Source organism: Macrotis lagotis, chromosome X, assembly GCF_037893015.1.
Source record: "Macrotis lagotis isolate mMagLag1 chromosome X, bilby.v1.9.chrom.fasta, whole genome shotgun sequence".
In the NCBI taxonomy this organism is placed as follows: domain Eukaryota; kingdom Metazoa; phylum Chordata; class Mammalia; order Peramelemorphia; family Peramelidae; genus Macrotis; species Macrotis lagotis.
In genome coordinates, this window is record NC_133666.1 from 425,710,368 (window position 1) to 425,726,019 (window position 15,652).

Consider the following 15,652-nt stretch of genomic DNA (forward strand, 5'->3'; position numbering starts at 1 on the left):
TATCATAGTCAAATTCCAGAATTCTCAACTAATGGAGAAAATAGTACAAGTAACCAAAAAGAACCAATTTAAATATAAAGGAAACACAATCAGAATTACACAGAATTTATCAGCTTCAAAATTACAGAATCAGGAAATCTGGAATATGACATTTTGGAGGACAAAAGACCTTGGACTACAACAAACAATTAACTAACATGCAATGTTCACCATAGTCTGTCAGGGGAAAAGATGGATTTTCAAAAAATAGAGAACTTCCAAAATTTTCTGATAAAAAGATCAGAAATAAGCAGAAAATTAAATCTTCAAATATGGGATTCATGAGATAAACAGTTAAACAGAAGGAGGAGAAAAAAATACTAGTCAAGATCATTAAACTGTATGCATCCCTCAATGGAAGAAAACACTTGTAACTCTTGAGAATTATATTTCTCTTAGGATAGTTAAAATTTTGAATATAGTTGAAAGGATTGTACTTAGAGGAAATGTTTTTGTTTGGTTCTTGTCCTTTGTTATTGAAGAAGACCAAAGAGTCATATATTTGAGATAATTACACTGTGGCCAACTATGGCTGATCAGACCAATAGAAACTCAGAAACTCTATCACAGGTCAGGCACAAACAGTTCAGATGAACACCTAGGTTGTTTACTCTAAACTTATGTATCTCATGCTTCCTTTGACCTCCTTTAATTCTACCTTGCTCATACCACTGAGCACTTTTTCTGAAGAGGGAACCTTATGCTAGCCCAGCATTTCCCATGTCTTGCAATCAACTTAAAAATTTTTAAGAGACCTTCATATTGTCCCAGTATTTAGAGTGGCCTTGCTTTACTTAAATAACTTAGTTAAGAAGAGTTATAGTACAATAGGGTCATTGGGTGGGAACATACACAAAAGGGTTGAATATAAAGAGATTAGGAAGTAATCTTGCCTTGATCCTTATTTTCCTTAAAGAGGGTTTTTGTTTTTGTTTTTCTTTACCATGGTAGGGGTGCTAAAGGGAGGGGGGGGAGTGTACCTGATACTTTGGTTGGAGAGGGATGTTGGGTTATGGTTGGAATAGTATAGAGAAGGAGGGAGAGAATATATTTAGAGGGACTAGACATGAAAGCATCATGAAATGTTTGCTTGGCACTTTGGCTACAATTGGAGGGAGTATGCTGGAGGGGGGCTTCATGAAATAATTTGACTTTGCATGTTGGTTTGGCTCATGAATATTGTGTGTCCATGGAGAACTCTTGAAAAGGGTATATGGTATGAATTGACTATAATTTAATGTGATTTGTGATTCTTGAAAAGAATTTCTCTAATGAGACAGAAGAGGGGAAGGTACCTAGTGACTATGATGCAATCCTGCAATTAAGCAATCGATTAATCAAACTTTAAGAGTAATACTTCTACCAAGACAGATAAAAGGAGGGTGTTTTGACAAAGGGGTTGTGGGTACAAGGCATGGCTAAAACAATAAAAATATATCCTAGCTGAAGGCTAGGCTTTAGAGGATAAATAGCTCTAGGTAAAGAGGCACAAAGACCTAGTAGGGGGAAAGAAGGGAGAATGTGAACACTGAGCAAATACTACTAGATAGATTTGGACCAGAGAGGGAATAGAATATATTCTCAATTGGGTTCAAAAAACTATCCTATTCTACAGGAAAATAGGGAAGGGAAAGAAAGGGGAAGAAGGAACTGAATAAAAGGGAAGGCAAAGGTAAAAGTAAATGTGAAATTAAAGTTAAAATTTAAAAGATAAAGGGGAAAGGAAACAAAACACTGGTGAGGAGGAATAAGAGGAAAAGAAAGAGGAAAGTAGGGGTGGCTAGGTGGCGCAGTGGATAGACAACTGGCCCTGGAGTCAGGAGTACCTGAGTTCAAATCCAGCCTCAGACACCTAATAATTACCTAGCTTTGTGGCCTTGGGCAAGCCACTTAACCCCATTGCCTTGCAAAAACCTTAAATAACAACAACAGCAACAACAACAAAAGAGGAAAGTATAAATGGGCAATGATAGCATGGAGGGAAATACAGATTTAGTAATCCTAACTGTAAATGTGAATGAGATGAATTCTCCCATAAAACAAAAGAAGATAGAAAAATTGACTAAAAACTAGAATCCTACAATATATGGTTTTACAAGAAACATATCTGAAGCAGAGAGAGATACACAGACAAAGGTAAACATCTGGAGCAAAATATATTATGCTTCAGGGGAAGTAAAAAATCAAGGGTAGTAATCCTGATCTCCAACAAATAAAAGCAAAAAGAGATCTCATTAAAAGGGATAAGGAAGGAAATTATATCTTCTTAAAAGGCACCGAAGGCAATGAAGTTCTGCCATTATTAAAAATATATGCACCAAGTGGTACAACATCCAAATTATTATAAGAGAAGTTGAATGAATTATAAGGGGACATAGACAGCAAAACTAAAATAGTGGGGGACCTCAACTTCCCTCTCTCAGAATTAGACAAATCTAACCACAAAATAAACAAGAAGGAAGTTAAGAAGCTGAATAAAATCTGAGAAAATTTAGATATAATAGACCTCTGGAGAAATTTGAATGGAGATAGAAAAAAGTACACCTTTTTTCTCTGCAGTACATGGCATCTCTACAAAATTGACAATATACTAGGGCATAAAAACCATGCAATCAAATGCAGAGAGGCAGAAATAATAAATGAATACTGTTCAGATCATGATGCAATAAAAATTACATGTAATGGAGAGATAAACCAAAAATTAATTGGAAATTAAATAACCTAATTTTAAAGAAGGAGTGAATCAAACAACAAAACAGAAATAATCAACTATTTCATGCAAGAAAATAGCAACAATAAAATATTTGGTAATCTACCTCCCAAAACAAACCCAGAAACTCTATGAACACAATTACATAACACTATTCACACAAATAAAGTCAGATCTAAACAATTGGAAAAGCAGCAATATGGTAAACCAGAGCCAATATAATAGAAATTACAATTCTACCCAAATACCAAAACAGAGCTAGAAAAATAGTAACAAAATTCATCTGGAGCAACAAAAAGTCAAGAATATCAAGGGAACTGATGAACAAATGAACAATAGTGGCCTAGCTCTACCAGACCTAAAACTATACTATAAAGCATCAGGTATCAAAACTTCCTGGTGCTGGTTAAGAAATAGAGTAACAGACAATTTTATTAGAATAGGTACAAGGGGAGGCTAGGTGGCGTTAGGGGTGGCTAGGTGGCATAATGAATAAAGCACCGGCCTTGGAGTCAGGAGTACCTGGGTTCAAATCTGGTCTCAGACACTTAATAATTACCTAGCTGTGTGGCCTTGGGCAAGATACTTAACCCCATTTGCCTTGCAAAAACCTAAAAAAAAATAGGTACAAAAGATACAGCAGTAAATGACTATAATAAAATATTGCTTGACAAACCCAAGGACATTAGCTTATGAGATAAGAACCCACTATTCAATAAAAACTGCTGGGAAAACTAGAAAATGGTATGGCAAAAAACTAGACATAGACCAACATACCATATCCTATAGTAAAATAAAGTCAAAAGGGGTACAGTATTTAGACATAAAGGGTAACACCATAACAGAACAAAAAATATTCTATCTGTTGAATCTATGGAAAGAGGAGAAATTTAAGACCAAACAAGAAATTATAAACATTATAAATATTATCAAATGAAAAATGAATGATTTTGACTATATTAAATTTAAAAAGGCTTTGCACTAATAAAATTATTGCAGCCAAGATAAGAAGGGAAGCAAAAGCTGGTAAACTATTTTCACAGCTAGGGGTTCTGATAAAGTTCTCATTTCTAAAATATATAGAGAATTGAAACAAATTTATAAGGTTACAAATCATTCCCCAATTAAAAAATGGACAAAGGATATGAACAGGCTATTTTCAAATGAAGAAATTAAAGCTATGTATTATCATATGAAAAATTATCCAAATCATTATTGATTAGAGAGGGGCACATTAAAACAACTATGAGACACTACCTCACATCTATGAGATTGGTTAAGATAACTAGAAGAGGAAATAATGAATGTCAGAGAGGTTATGGTAAGATCGAGACATTAATGCATTGTTGATTGAGTTGTGAACAGACTGAATTATTCTGGAGAACAATATGGAACTATGCCCAAAGATCAATAAAACTGATCATGCCCTTTGATCCAACAATATCATTACTAGGTTTATATCCAAAACAAATTTTAAAACAATTGGAAAAGTCCTTCATTATCAAAAAATATTTATAGTCTTTCTTTTTGTAGTAGCAAAGAATTGGAAATTGAGGGAATTCCCATCAATTGGGGAATGGTTGAAGAAGTTGTAGTATATGAATGCTATAAGAAATCATGAAGGGTCAGACTTTAGAGAAACATGGAAAGAATTACACAAAGTGATGCTGAGCAAAGGGAGCAGAACAAAGAGTACATTGTACACAATACAATAAAACTGTGAATTGGTCAACTATGATTGATGAAGTTCCTTTCAGCAATTCAAAGATCTAGGATAACCCTGGGAGACCTATTATGGACAATGCCATCCTTATCAAGAGGAAAACAAAAACACTAGCAATCTATTTTCCTGGTCAGTTGATATTCCAGTGAGATATTTCACTTTTTTATTTTTTAACATCCTTTTCATTTTGTTTTATCATTTTTTTATTTCTTATTAGCTTTCATTTGCTCAGTTGAATTATTTTCTTCAGTGAGCTTTTGAACTTCCCTTTCCATTTAGCCAATTTTACTTTTTAAGGAGTTTTTCCCTTTAGTTAATTTTTGTGCCTCTTTGCCCATTTAAATAACTCTGCTTTTTAAGGCATTCTTTTCCTCATTGGCTTTTTGAACTTCTTTTATCATTTGATCTAAGATTTTTTTTAAAATTAACTTTTGGGGGTTTTTTTAGATGAAGCAATGGGGTTAAGTGACTTGCCCAAGTGACAGGTAATTATTAAATATCTGAGATTGGATTTGAACTCAGGTCCTCCTGATTCCAGGGCTGGTGCTCTATGCACTGCACCACCTAGCTGCCCCTAAGATGTTTTGTTAAGGTATAATTTTCTTCAGTATTTTTTGTTTCATTGACTCTTTTTCCATTATTTTCTTGCACCATTCTAATTCTCCTTCCCAGTTATTTTCTACCTTCCTTAACTTGATTTTCAAAATTCTTTTTGAGCTCTTCCATATTCTGAGAACAATTCACATTTTTCTTGGAGATTTTGAAGGAAGGACCTTTGGCTTTGTTTTCTTTTTCTGGATATGTGTTTTGATCTTCCTTGTCACCATAGTAATTTTTTTTGCAAGGCAATGGGGTTAAGTAGCTTGTCCAAGACCACACAGCTGGGTAATTATTAAGTGACTGAGGCCAGATTTGAACTCAGGTACTCCTGATTCCAGGGTCTGTGCTCTATCCACTGTGCCACCTATCTGCCCCCCAGTAATTTTCTACAATAAATTTTTTTTCTGTTCTTTCTTTGGTCATTTCCCCAGTCTAAATACTTGACTTTTAACTTTGTTAAAGTAGGCTTCTGTTTCCAGGGTGAAGAGTGTGCTGTCCTAAGATTCATGCATTTTGTATAGCTGTTCTAAGGGATACTTCTTGGGACCTGTAAGTTTTCAGTTCTTCCAAAGTGGTATTATTGAAGGAGAGATGTTTGCCACTTTCCTAGTCTCTACTCTGGTATGTGATCAAACAGAAGCACTCCCTTCTGCCCTGGAACTGGGCGAGGGGGTTCCCAATCCACTGTGACAACAGGATCTAGTGTGCTGGTATTCCTCCTTAGTCTGGGATCATAACTCAGGACTGTGACTCAGATACTGGCATGGGCAAAGCAACAGAGTCTTGCATTGGTGCTAACAAAGACACCCCTATAATAACTTTTTGTTGAGTTATTTGATCCCCTTAATATCTGTGGACTGAAAGTTATGGAAGTAGACACTTCTGCTACAGATTCAATGACTCCCAAACCCTGCTCCTGGTGTGAGCAGAGGGAGGAGGAGGAGGAGGGAAGGAGGACTGCACTGGCTCAGCCTGCACTGGTGTTCCTCTCTCAACATTTTCCTGGCGACCTTCAACTCGAGTTGCCTCAAATTGGACAACTTGTTTTACTGAGTCTTTTTTATGGGATATACCACTCAAAAATTTGTTTAGTATTATTTAAAGGCATATGGAGGGGTTTAATGAGAGCTTAGATGGTACTCTGTCTTTACTCCACCATCTTGGCTCCACCTCTGGGATCTATGTTTTATCTAAACTTTGCTATCACCACCAGTACTACTATAGTGTTCTGTGTATGCTCAAAACTATTCACTGAGTGTTAAATGAATGAACTATAAGCTACATATAAATGAGAAATTGCAAATCAAAGCACTTATTTAATAAATAACATTTTTGTTTTACCTCTCCCCTTGAAAAAGTGATCTGGTTACTTCTTGAATTGTTAAGCCATCTTTTCCCAGAATCACCTCTTTCTCCTTTTATATAGATATAAACCTGGGCAGTAGCATCTGCATCCTTCACATCTCCAGTGTGTATCTGGACAGAGTATTCCATAACTATAAGAAAGAAAAATAAAGAAAAAATATCATCAGATGAAATTTTTAAATGTTTGTCATTTTGTTCTATATTTTACAAATGTTCTTGAGTAATCCTGTGGACAAATCTGACTAGAAATAAAAAGTAAGCTATTTAATATAGGATAGAAAGCAATGGAGAATAAGTCAGGTGAAATGATTTCCTTCTGTATATACTGCATAGTAGAAAAATATTTTTTTTCTTTTCTATCAATTTATTGCTCAACTAAGATAGATGCAAAATGCAATTACAAGATAAGGCTTAAAAAGTCACCACCTAGCTTAAAATACCTAACATTTTGTTTTTATTTGAAAATAACCAATGCCACAGTTTTCATAATCAGGGAGTAAAAGTAGTATTTTCTGCTCATGTAAAATATAGGATGCTTAACATTTACATAAGTAGAAAATGTCATTTTGCTACACCGAAGTGAAGATTATAGTCTTGGTTATATTGAATAGGAAATGAAACTCATGTTACCAACTCTGAATATGCTCAGATTTAAACTGAAAAAGATTTCATCAAATTTTATATGAAAATTATAAGTAGATGCCTAAAGGAGTATTTTTCTGACAAGACCACAGCTTTCTTGAAAGTTTTGACATTCTAACCTTGCAAGGCCATCGTAAGAGTTATAAATGATTATCTATTTCTTTCAGAAAAAATATATCTTCTATCAAAAATAAAATCAATAAAAAATATCATCAGCAATCAATTGAACTTAACATGTTTTGAGGTCTTTTTAAACATGAATACATTTAGATGTTATGAATTAAGCCTCAAGATTCCATTTATTTTCACTAGCTTGCCCTCATGACTTGAACTTTCTCTTTCCCCATCTCCAACTGAAATCTTATCTTCAACAAGAAACTCTTCCAGAGACTTGTTAATGCTAGAGTCTTTTTTCTTTCTTTATCTCCATATTTTTTATATCTTGTTTGGACAGCATTTTTTGCATGGTGTTTCTTCATTTGGAAACTAACTCCTTGAGATCAGAGACTATATTTTTCTTTTCTTTCTATCCCCAGTTCTTAAAAAAGTGTGTAGTACATAGAAGGTGCTTAATAAATGTTTGTTGTTTTGATTAGGGAGGTAAATTTTCAAGATCAAGACTATTTGACTTATGCAAATGTGACATGTATATTCATAGCTCAAGTATGGGACAAATTTGAAAAAAAACATGACTCTTATGTTCATGATTTAAGAAAAGTAAACAGACAACTTTTTTTAGGTTTTTGCAAGGCAAATGAGTTTAAGTGGCTTGCCCAAGGCCACACAGCTAGGTAATTAAGTGTCTGAGGCTGGATTTGAACTCAGGTACTTCTGACTCCTGGGCCGGTGCTCTATCCACTGCACCACCTAGCCATCCCAAGACAACTTTTTTAAATGACTATATTTTACCTTTAAGGAAAAATTATGTTTTTTTATCCCCATGAGGTAGGTGTTCAGAGGTTTTGAAGAGGTATATCATAAAATAAATAACAGAGATTACTACTAGCTACTTTACAAGTATTCAAACTCCAATAAATGCAAATTAACACAATTCCAAGATATTACATTATACTCATCAAATTGGCACGATTTAACAAGATAATATTCACTACTGGAAGGACCATATAAAACAGTCTTATCATTACACTGATGGCAAAATTGTAAATTGGAACAATCTTTTTGAAAAGCAATAAAGTGTTACATGTTAATAGCCACAAAATCATTAAAATAGTTGATCCAATGATCCTACTACTAGGACAATAGCTTAATGAAGTTACTGACATGGGGGGAACAGGAAAAGGCCTATCAGTACAGAGATGACCGTTCATATAATAATGTTTCTGCTAGACAGGGAAAAAAATGTATTTCAGAAGACTGTTCTGAGAATCAAATGAAATAAGTTACATAAAGTACCAAAAGTAACATAAATTTCAGCTAATAATATACTATTTTTCCATAAACTTACGTGAAAAGTCTTCATACTACAAAAAGACCATTAACAGTTAAACCAATAAACTGTTTTGGAAGTAGACTATTATCACAAGGGAAGAACTAAAACAAAAACTATTGCCCATAATAACATATATATGGAATGTATCCATGAGCATTTAAAAAAGTATAATAAATACTGTTATAGCGAATATTCACAATCTACAAACTGTGTATTGAAAAGTTTTTAAAGTATAGAGTTGTAAAAAAATATAGAGTTGTAGTATAAGAAATCAAAATCCTCTGAGAACAAAATGATAATACTTTCATCCTTCCTGATATTGGAATTGTCCACAAGTTGGTTTCAAGGAATCTATAGAAGATAAGATTTGATTTCAGTATTTTTATTTTCTTGCATAAAGAAATCAAGCATTTTATTCAACTCTTCAATCCCTTACAGAACATGTAAAAAAAAAAACCCTCAATAATGACATCCCAAGATTATGTTTATGTGAGTAATGAAAAAGATTAAATGAAAAGATGATAAAATTTTAACTTATTATAATGGCCAGGATAGCAAAAACCAATGGAAATAACATATATACCTCGTTTTATGAATAAATGGGAAGCTATAGCATTGTCTCAATTTGCCTCAATGCATCATAAGCAAGTATAAATATGAAGAACAAAAGAAAATATAGGAAATTATATGAAGTGATACAAAATTTTAAAATTGCAATTTACATATTTGTAATAGGCAAATTTTAATAACAATAAAATGATAGCAATACAATATAAGAAAATATAGAAGGAAAACAGTCCAGAAAGGAATCTGGAAGTAAATAGGACTAGTTGTTTGCTATTTTGATAAAGTATTAAGTAAAATGTATTAAAAATTATAAATGACAAAAAATGGTTCCATGTTCACTTTTAAAATTCCCATTTAAATGTTTATATTTTTGCTTGTTGATAGTTATCAGGTTAATAATAAATGAAAATTATTACCATATATATCTTTATACTATTTAAAACCAAAATAGTTTTGTTCTCAATGGAGATAGTTTATCAATATATAAATCAGGATATTTATTTTGATAGCTAAGACAATTAGTATATTTTTATGGTTGAAAATAGAAGGTGAAAGGAAGAAAAGAAGAAGTTGGCAAGGTAAGGAGGGGAAGAAAGATTAGGAAAAGAAAGAAGAAAAATTTAGTCCTATCTTGAAGGAGTAAATATATGTGTGTGTGTGTGTGTGTGTGTGTGTGTGTGTGTGTGTGTATAACAAGCAGTTCTAATATATTTGGTTTTTGAAAGCTACCTAATAATCTAGTTTTGACCACATATATTTATTTTCCTTTCATGACATTGGGAGATCAGATATAAAATATAATTTTGTCATTCTCTATTATTAATATTCATTTATTCTTTATCTTCAATCAGTAAAACCTCATACTTTGCACACAATAATTCTAGTTAAAGGACAATGATTGAATAACACCATAATGGCTGTTAATGCCTACTCTGTAGACCTCATCTTAAAATGTACCTACTTTATCCAATTGAATTCCTTCAAGATAGTGGTCTAGTAATGGCAATTAGTCATTTCTTTCGGTCTTGGCCATTTTACTACTTACCACTTCCTTGCCAAGACTTAGTTCAGGATCTAATCTCAGAGCTCTCAATTAAATGACTCCAAAATGACTTCACATTCCCAGAAGACTCTTACTTCATTTACTTAAATATTTATCTAAGCAAAGAAGAGCATCCAGGCTTCACTGCTCTTCTGGAACATAGTGTTACAGGAAGGATAATTTCATCATTTAGAAAAAGAGGATGGCATTATTATTTAAGTTTAATTTGAGACATTTGCATGGTTTCATTTCTTTCTTTTTAATTTTTAAACAGAACCAAGGGTGTAAATAGACCACCTTAATACTGGATCATGGAAATGGGAAATGAAGTTGGAACCTGCTGGTTAAGACAAACATGCATACACATATATGACATATCTGCTTGAATACATACTTATTTATGCATAGCTATATAATATGCACATTAAAAGTGGATACACATTCTTTTGTTTATATAAGGAGTCACTACAATGACATTGTTTAGGAAGGCACTATTCCATGTGAGGAATAGAATTGATAGGGCAAAATGAAACAAAAACAAAGAAAAAGAGGACTTATATAATATATAATTTTTAGAGAATAAGAATTAGACCCATTTTTAAAACCTCCAATTTAGATGAACAAATAAATCTACAAGCTAAAGTTAAGTAACTTTAGGCATAGCAGTGAATGGACAAGAACTTCAACAGACTCATACCTAATGGTTATCATACATCCACATCTTATTACTCTAATTCTTGGGATTCAGAGTTGCATCTAGGGAGGCAAAAACCCTTATTCCCATTACCATTTGACACTCTTTAAACCCTATGTGGCTCATTCTCCTCTCCATTGGTCCTTAGTTTCTCTTCTATTGTTCTTTCTAAAAATCTGGTTCTATTATTAACAATGTATCTTTTCCCTAGATGACTTCATTTCAGACTTCCTGTATTTTTGACTTTCTCTGACTTTTCTCAGTTTGTCTATAAAATTGTCTACTTCTTTCCTTGTTGCTTCAAGCTTGAAAACCATACTTGGACCTGAAGTCTTATGTGATACAGAGGTCACTTTTGTTATTCCTTTCTTTTTATATACATTTTTTCCAATAGCCTGCAAAAATAGTTCTCAATATTCATCATTTTTCAAACTTTTGAGTTGCACATTTTCTCACCACACTCTTCTCTCCCCTCTTTCCATGGCAGGGAACTATCTGATATAGGATGTACACACACAATAGTGTTAAACATTTTTCCATATTAGGCCATATTGTGAAAGAACCAGAATTGGAGAGGGGGGGGTATAAAGATCATAAGAGAGAAAGAAACAAAATAAAAGAAGTTTTAAAAAGTGAACCTAGTATGTTTTCCTCTCCATCATACTCCATAGTTTTTTCCCTCTGGATGAGGGAGGTATTTTCCATAACAAGTCTCTCAGGATTACCTTTGCTTACTGAATTGCTGAGAAGAGTTTTGTCCATCATAACTGATCTTCTCACAATGTTGTTGTTAATGTGTACTTACTTTTTCATCAGTTCATACAAATCTTTCCAGTCTTCGGTTGTATCATTATTTCTTACAGAAACACTGGCTATGAAAATGGTTCCTGAGATTTCTGCATTTCTTTATAATCTTGGTTACAATTAGTCTTATTTGTGCAAAAACTTTTTTTCTTTCCCCCCTGTCCTATCTTCTCCCTTCTTATACTTTTCTTTCTCCTTTAACCTTATCCCTTTTCCTGTCTGCCTCACCCTGTCCTTTCCTCTATTCCTTCCTAGCTCCCTGTAGAGTAGGATAAATTCCTAAACCCAATTGGGAATGTATGTCATTCCTTCTTTCACTCTAGATGTTGAGAATAAAATTTAATCATTGTTCACACACTCCCTATTTTATTTCTACCAATATAGGTCATTTGTGTCTCTTCATGTGCTAATTAATTACCCTCTAATACTTCCACCTTCTTTCAATATAATCCTTTTCTTAAGTACTAATAATTGTTTTATACCTGTCATACTCACATCCTCTGTCAAAATATGGTTGTTTCAACAATCCTGATGGAAGTACAATTTTCAGAAGTAATAAACACCATCACATCATAATAAATTTATACCCACATCCTCTGTCTATCTTCCCTCCTGCTGTTCCAATGAAAATATTCACACCCTCTGTCTAATTATGTTCCTTTAACTGTACAAAGAGAAACATAATTCTCAAGAGTTCCAAGTATTGTCTACCTTTTTAGATTTACTAACAATTTTTTTCTTAGTCTTATTGACCAACTTTGTTTTCTCTCTGTTTATCTTTTTACACATGTCAAGTCTTGTATTTGAAGATCAAATTTTCCATTCAGTTCTGGATTTTTTGTCAGATAAGCTTGAAAGCCCTCTATTTTTTTGAAAATTCATCTTTTCCCCCTAGGAAATTATGCTGAATTTTGTAAGGTAATTGGTTTTTAGTTATAATTCAAGCTCCTTTGGAAAATCATATCCAGATCCTCCAATCCTCTAATGTTGAAGCTAATAAGCTAATAATAATAATCCTGTCTGTTGTGCCCCCATATTTAAATTGCTTATTTCTGCCAGCTTGCAGCATTTTATTCTTTATCTGAGAATTCTGAAATTTGCCTATGATATTCCTTGAAGATTTTGTTTTGGGATCTCTTTCTGAGGGTGATCAATAGATTTTCAAGATATATTTTATCTAATAATTCATAATATGATCTCTCCTGGATCTATTTTGCAGGTTGGTCATTTTCCCTAAGAAATACATTTACATTTTCTTATACTTTTTTCAGCCTCTTGATTTTATTTGATGGAATCTTGGTATTTCATAGCTATTAGTTTCCTGACTGTCCAATTCTAATTTATAGGATTTTATTTTCTTAAGCTAGCTTTTTGTATTTCCTTTTCCATTTAGTTAATTTTACTTTTTTTTGATTAATTACATTCTTCTTCCAGTTGATCATTTTTACTTTTAAAGGAATTGATTTCTTTTTGCATTTGGCCAATTTTACTTTTAAAGGTGTGGTTCTAGAAGAGGATGTCTTTACACAATAGTCCCCTCACTTTAATCAATATAATGTGCAAATCATGCTTATCATTCAGTTGATGTCATCATGTTCCTCAATTATGAAGGAAAACAACAACAATTGAGTTTAGATATTTGTCCTACCCTCTATGGGAATGGAGAGGAAAGAGTGAAAGGGGCTGATAGAAGAGTGGACAAAGACAGAAGGGGAAAAAGGAAAGAAATAGAGGGAGACTGATAGTAGGGAGAGTAGTATGGAAGATGGTAGTCAAAAGTAAAACACTAGCGCACAGGGATAGGATGAAAAAAGTATTAAAAATTGGATGGAAGAAAATGCAGTTAGTAATAATGACTAACTCTCCCTTAAAATGGAAGTATATAGCAGAGTGGATTAAGAACCAGAATCCTACAATAAATTGTTTATAAGAAACATTTGAAGCAGAGAGATATACAAAGAATGAAGTAAAAGGTTAGCAGAATGTATTATGCTTCAGATGAAGTTTAAAAAAAGGTGGGGGTATAGTAATTCTGATCTCAGAAAAAGCAAAAGAAAATAGATCTAACTAAAAGGGATAAAGAAGGAAACTACATCTTGCTCAAAGGCTTCCTAGACAATGAAGCAATATCAATACTAAATATGCTCCAAATGGTATAACATCCAAATTCTTAGAGGAGAACTTAAGTGAATTATAAAAAAAAGACAATAAAAACTATACTAATAAGGCATCTCAAACTCCCTTTCTTGAAATTAGTCTAATTCAACCTCAAAATAAAAAAAAAAGTTACAGATGTGAATATAATTTTAGGGAAAAAATAGATATGATAGATCTCTGGAGAAAATTGAATAGAAATAGAAAGGAATATATCTTTTTTCTCAGCATTACCTGGTACCTACACAAAAAATGGTTATGTATTAAGGTATAAAAACATCATATTCAATGTAGGAAAACAGAAATGTTAAATGCATCTTCCTAAGGTCATGATGCAATAAAAATGCAATAAAGGGACATGGACTAAAATTAATTGAAAATTAAATAACCTACTTTAAGAATGAGTGGATCAAACAGTAAATAATAGAAATAATCAATAATTTCATCCAAGAGAATGAGGGAAAATGATACAACATATCAAAATTTATGGGATGCAGTTAAAGCAGTTCTTAGGGGAAATTTTATATCTCTAAATTATTACTTGAATAAATTAGAGAAAGAGGAATCAATGAATTGAGAATGTAATTTAAAGTTAGAAAAAGAACAAGCTAAAAATTCCCAATTAAATACCAAATTAGAAATCCTGAAAATCAAAGAAGATATCAATAAAATTGAAAGTAAGAAAACTTTATAAAACTAAGAGTTGATCTCATGGAAAAAATTCCCAATAAAATAGATAATCTTTTGCTTAATTTTATTAAATAAAAGAGAGAAGGAAATAAAGTTGAAAAAAAAGGTGAACTTACCACTAAGAAGAAAATAAAGCCATAAATCAGAGTTATTCTGCCCAACTCTATGCCAATAAATCTGACACTCTAAGTGAAATGGATGACTATTTACAAAAAATACAAACTGCCCAGATTAGCAGAAGAGGAATAAAATACTTTAATAGTTTCATTTTAGAAAATGAAATTTAGCTAGCAATAAACATCCCAAGAAAAAAATCTCCAGAGCCTGATGGATTCACAAGTGAATTCTATCAAATATTTAACAAACAATTCCCAAACTATATAAACTATAAATAGGCAAAGAAGGAGTTCTATCAAATTTCTTTTATGACTTCAATATGGTGCTGATACCTAAAACAGGAAGAGTCAAAAACTGAGAAAGTAAATTATAGATCAATTTCTCCAATGAATATCAATGCAAAAAAATTTTAATAAAAATATTAGTAAAAAAGAGTACAACAAGTTATCACCAAGATAATTAACTATAAACAGGTGGGATTTATATCAGGATTCAGACTAGTTCAATATTAGGAAAACTATCAGCAGAATTGACTATTTCAATAATACAATTATCAGATTTCATATGATTATCTCAATAGATGCTCAAAAAATGTTTGCCAAAATTCAGCATCCATTTCTTTTAAAAATGATGGAGAACATAGGAATGAATAAATTTTTTTCTTAAAATAAAAAGCCATATTTATCTAAAGCCATCAATAAGCATCATATGCAATGAAGATAAGCTAGAAGCCTTCTCAGTAAGATCAGAAGTGAAACAAGAATTCCAGTTATCACCACTAATATTCAATATTGTACCATAAATATTAGTTTTAGAAATTAAAGACTTAAAAAAATTAAAAGACTCATAGACAATGAGGAAACAAAACTATCACTCTTTGCAGATAATACAATGACATAGAGAATCCTAGACACTCTACTAAAAATGACATGAAACAATTAAGAACTAAAGCAAAGTTGCAGGATATAAATAAACCTCCATAAATCATCAGCATTTCTTTATATTACCAACAAAGTTCAAGAACAAGAGATAGAGAAGTTTCATTCAAAATAAAC

General features: G+C 32.4%; 1 protein-coding gene across 4 annotated transcripts in view; it reads right to left on the reverse strand.

Moving 5' to 3' along the window:
• The window catches only part of LOC141497715 (lipoxygenase homology domain-containing protein 1-like), a 710,463-nt gene that overhangs the window by 189,625 nt on the left and 505,186 nt on the right, over positions 1-15,652 (reverse strand). For all 4 annotated transcript variants that reach the window (XM_074200482.1, XM_074200484.1, XM_074200481.1 and 1 more), the window contains one exon: positions 6,414-6,568. In XM_074200482.1, the coding sequence (XP_074056583.1) occupies positions 6,414-6,568 (155 nt within the window). The remainder of the gene's footprint in view (positions 1-6,413; positions 6,569-15,652) is intronic.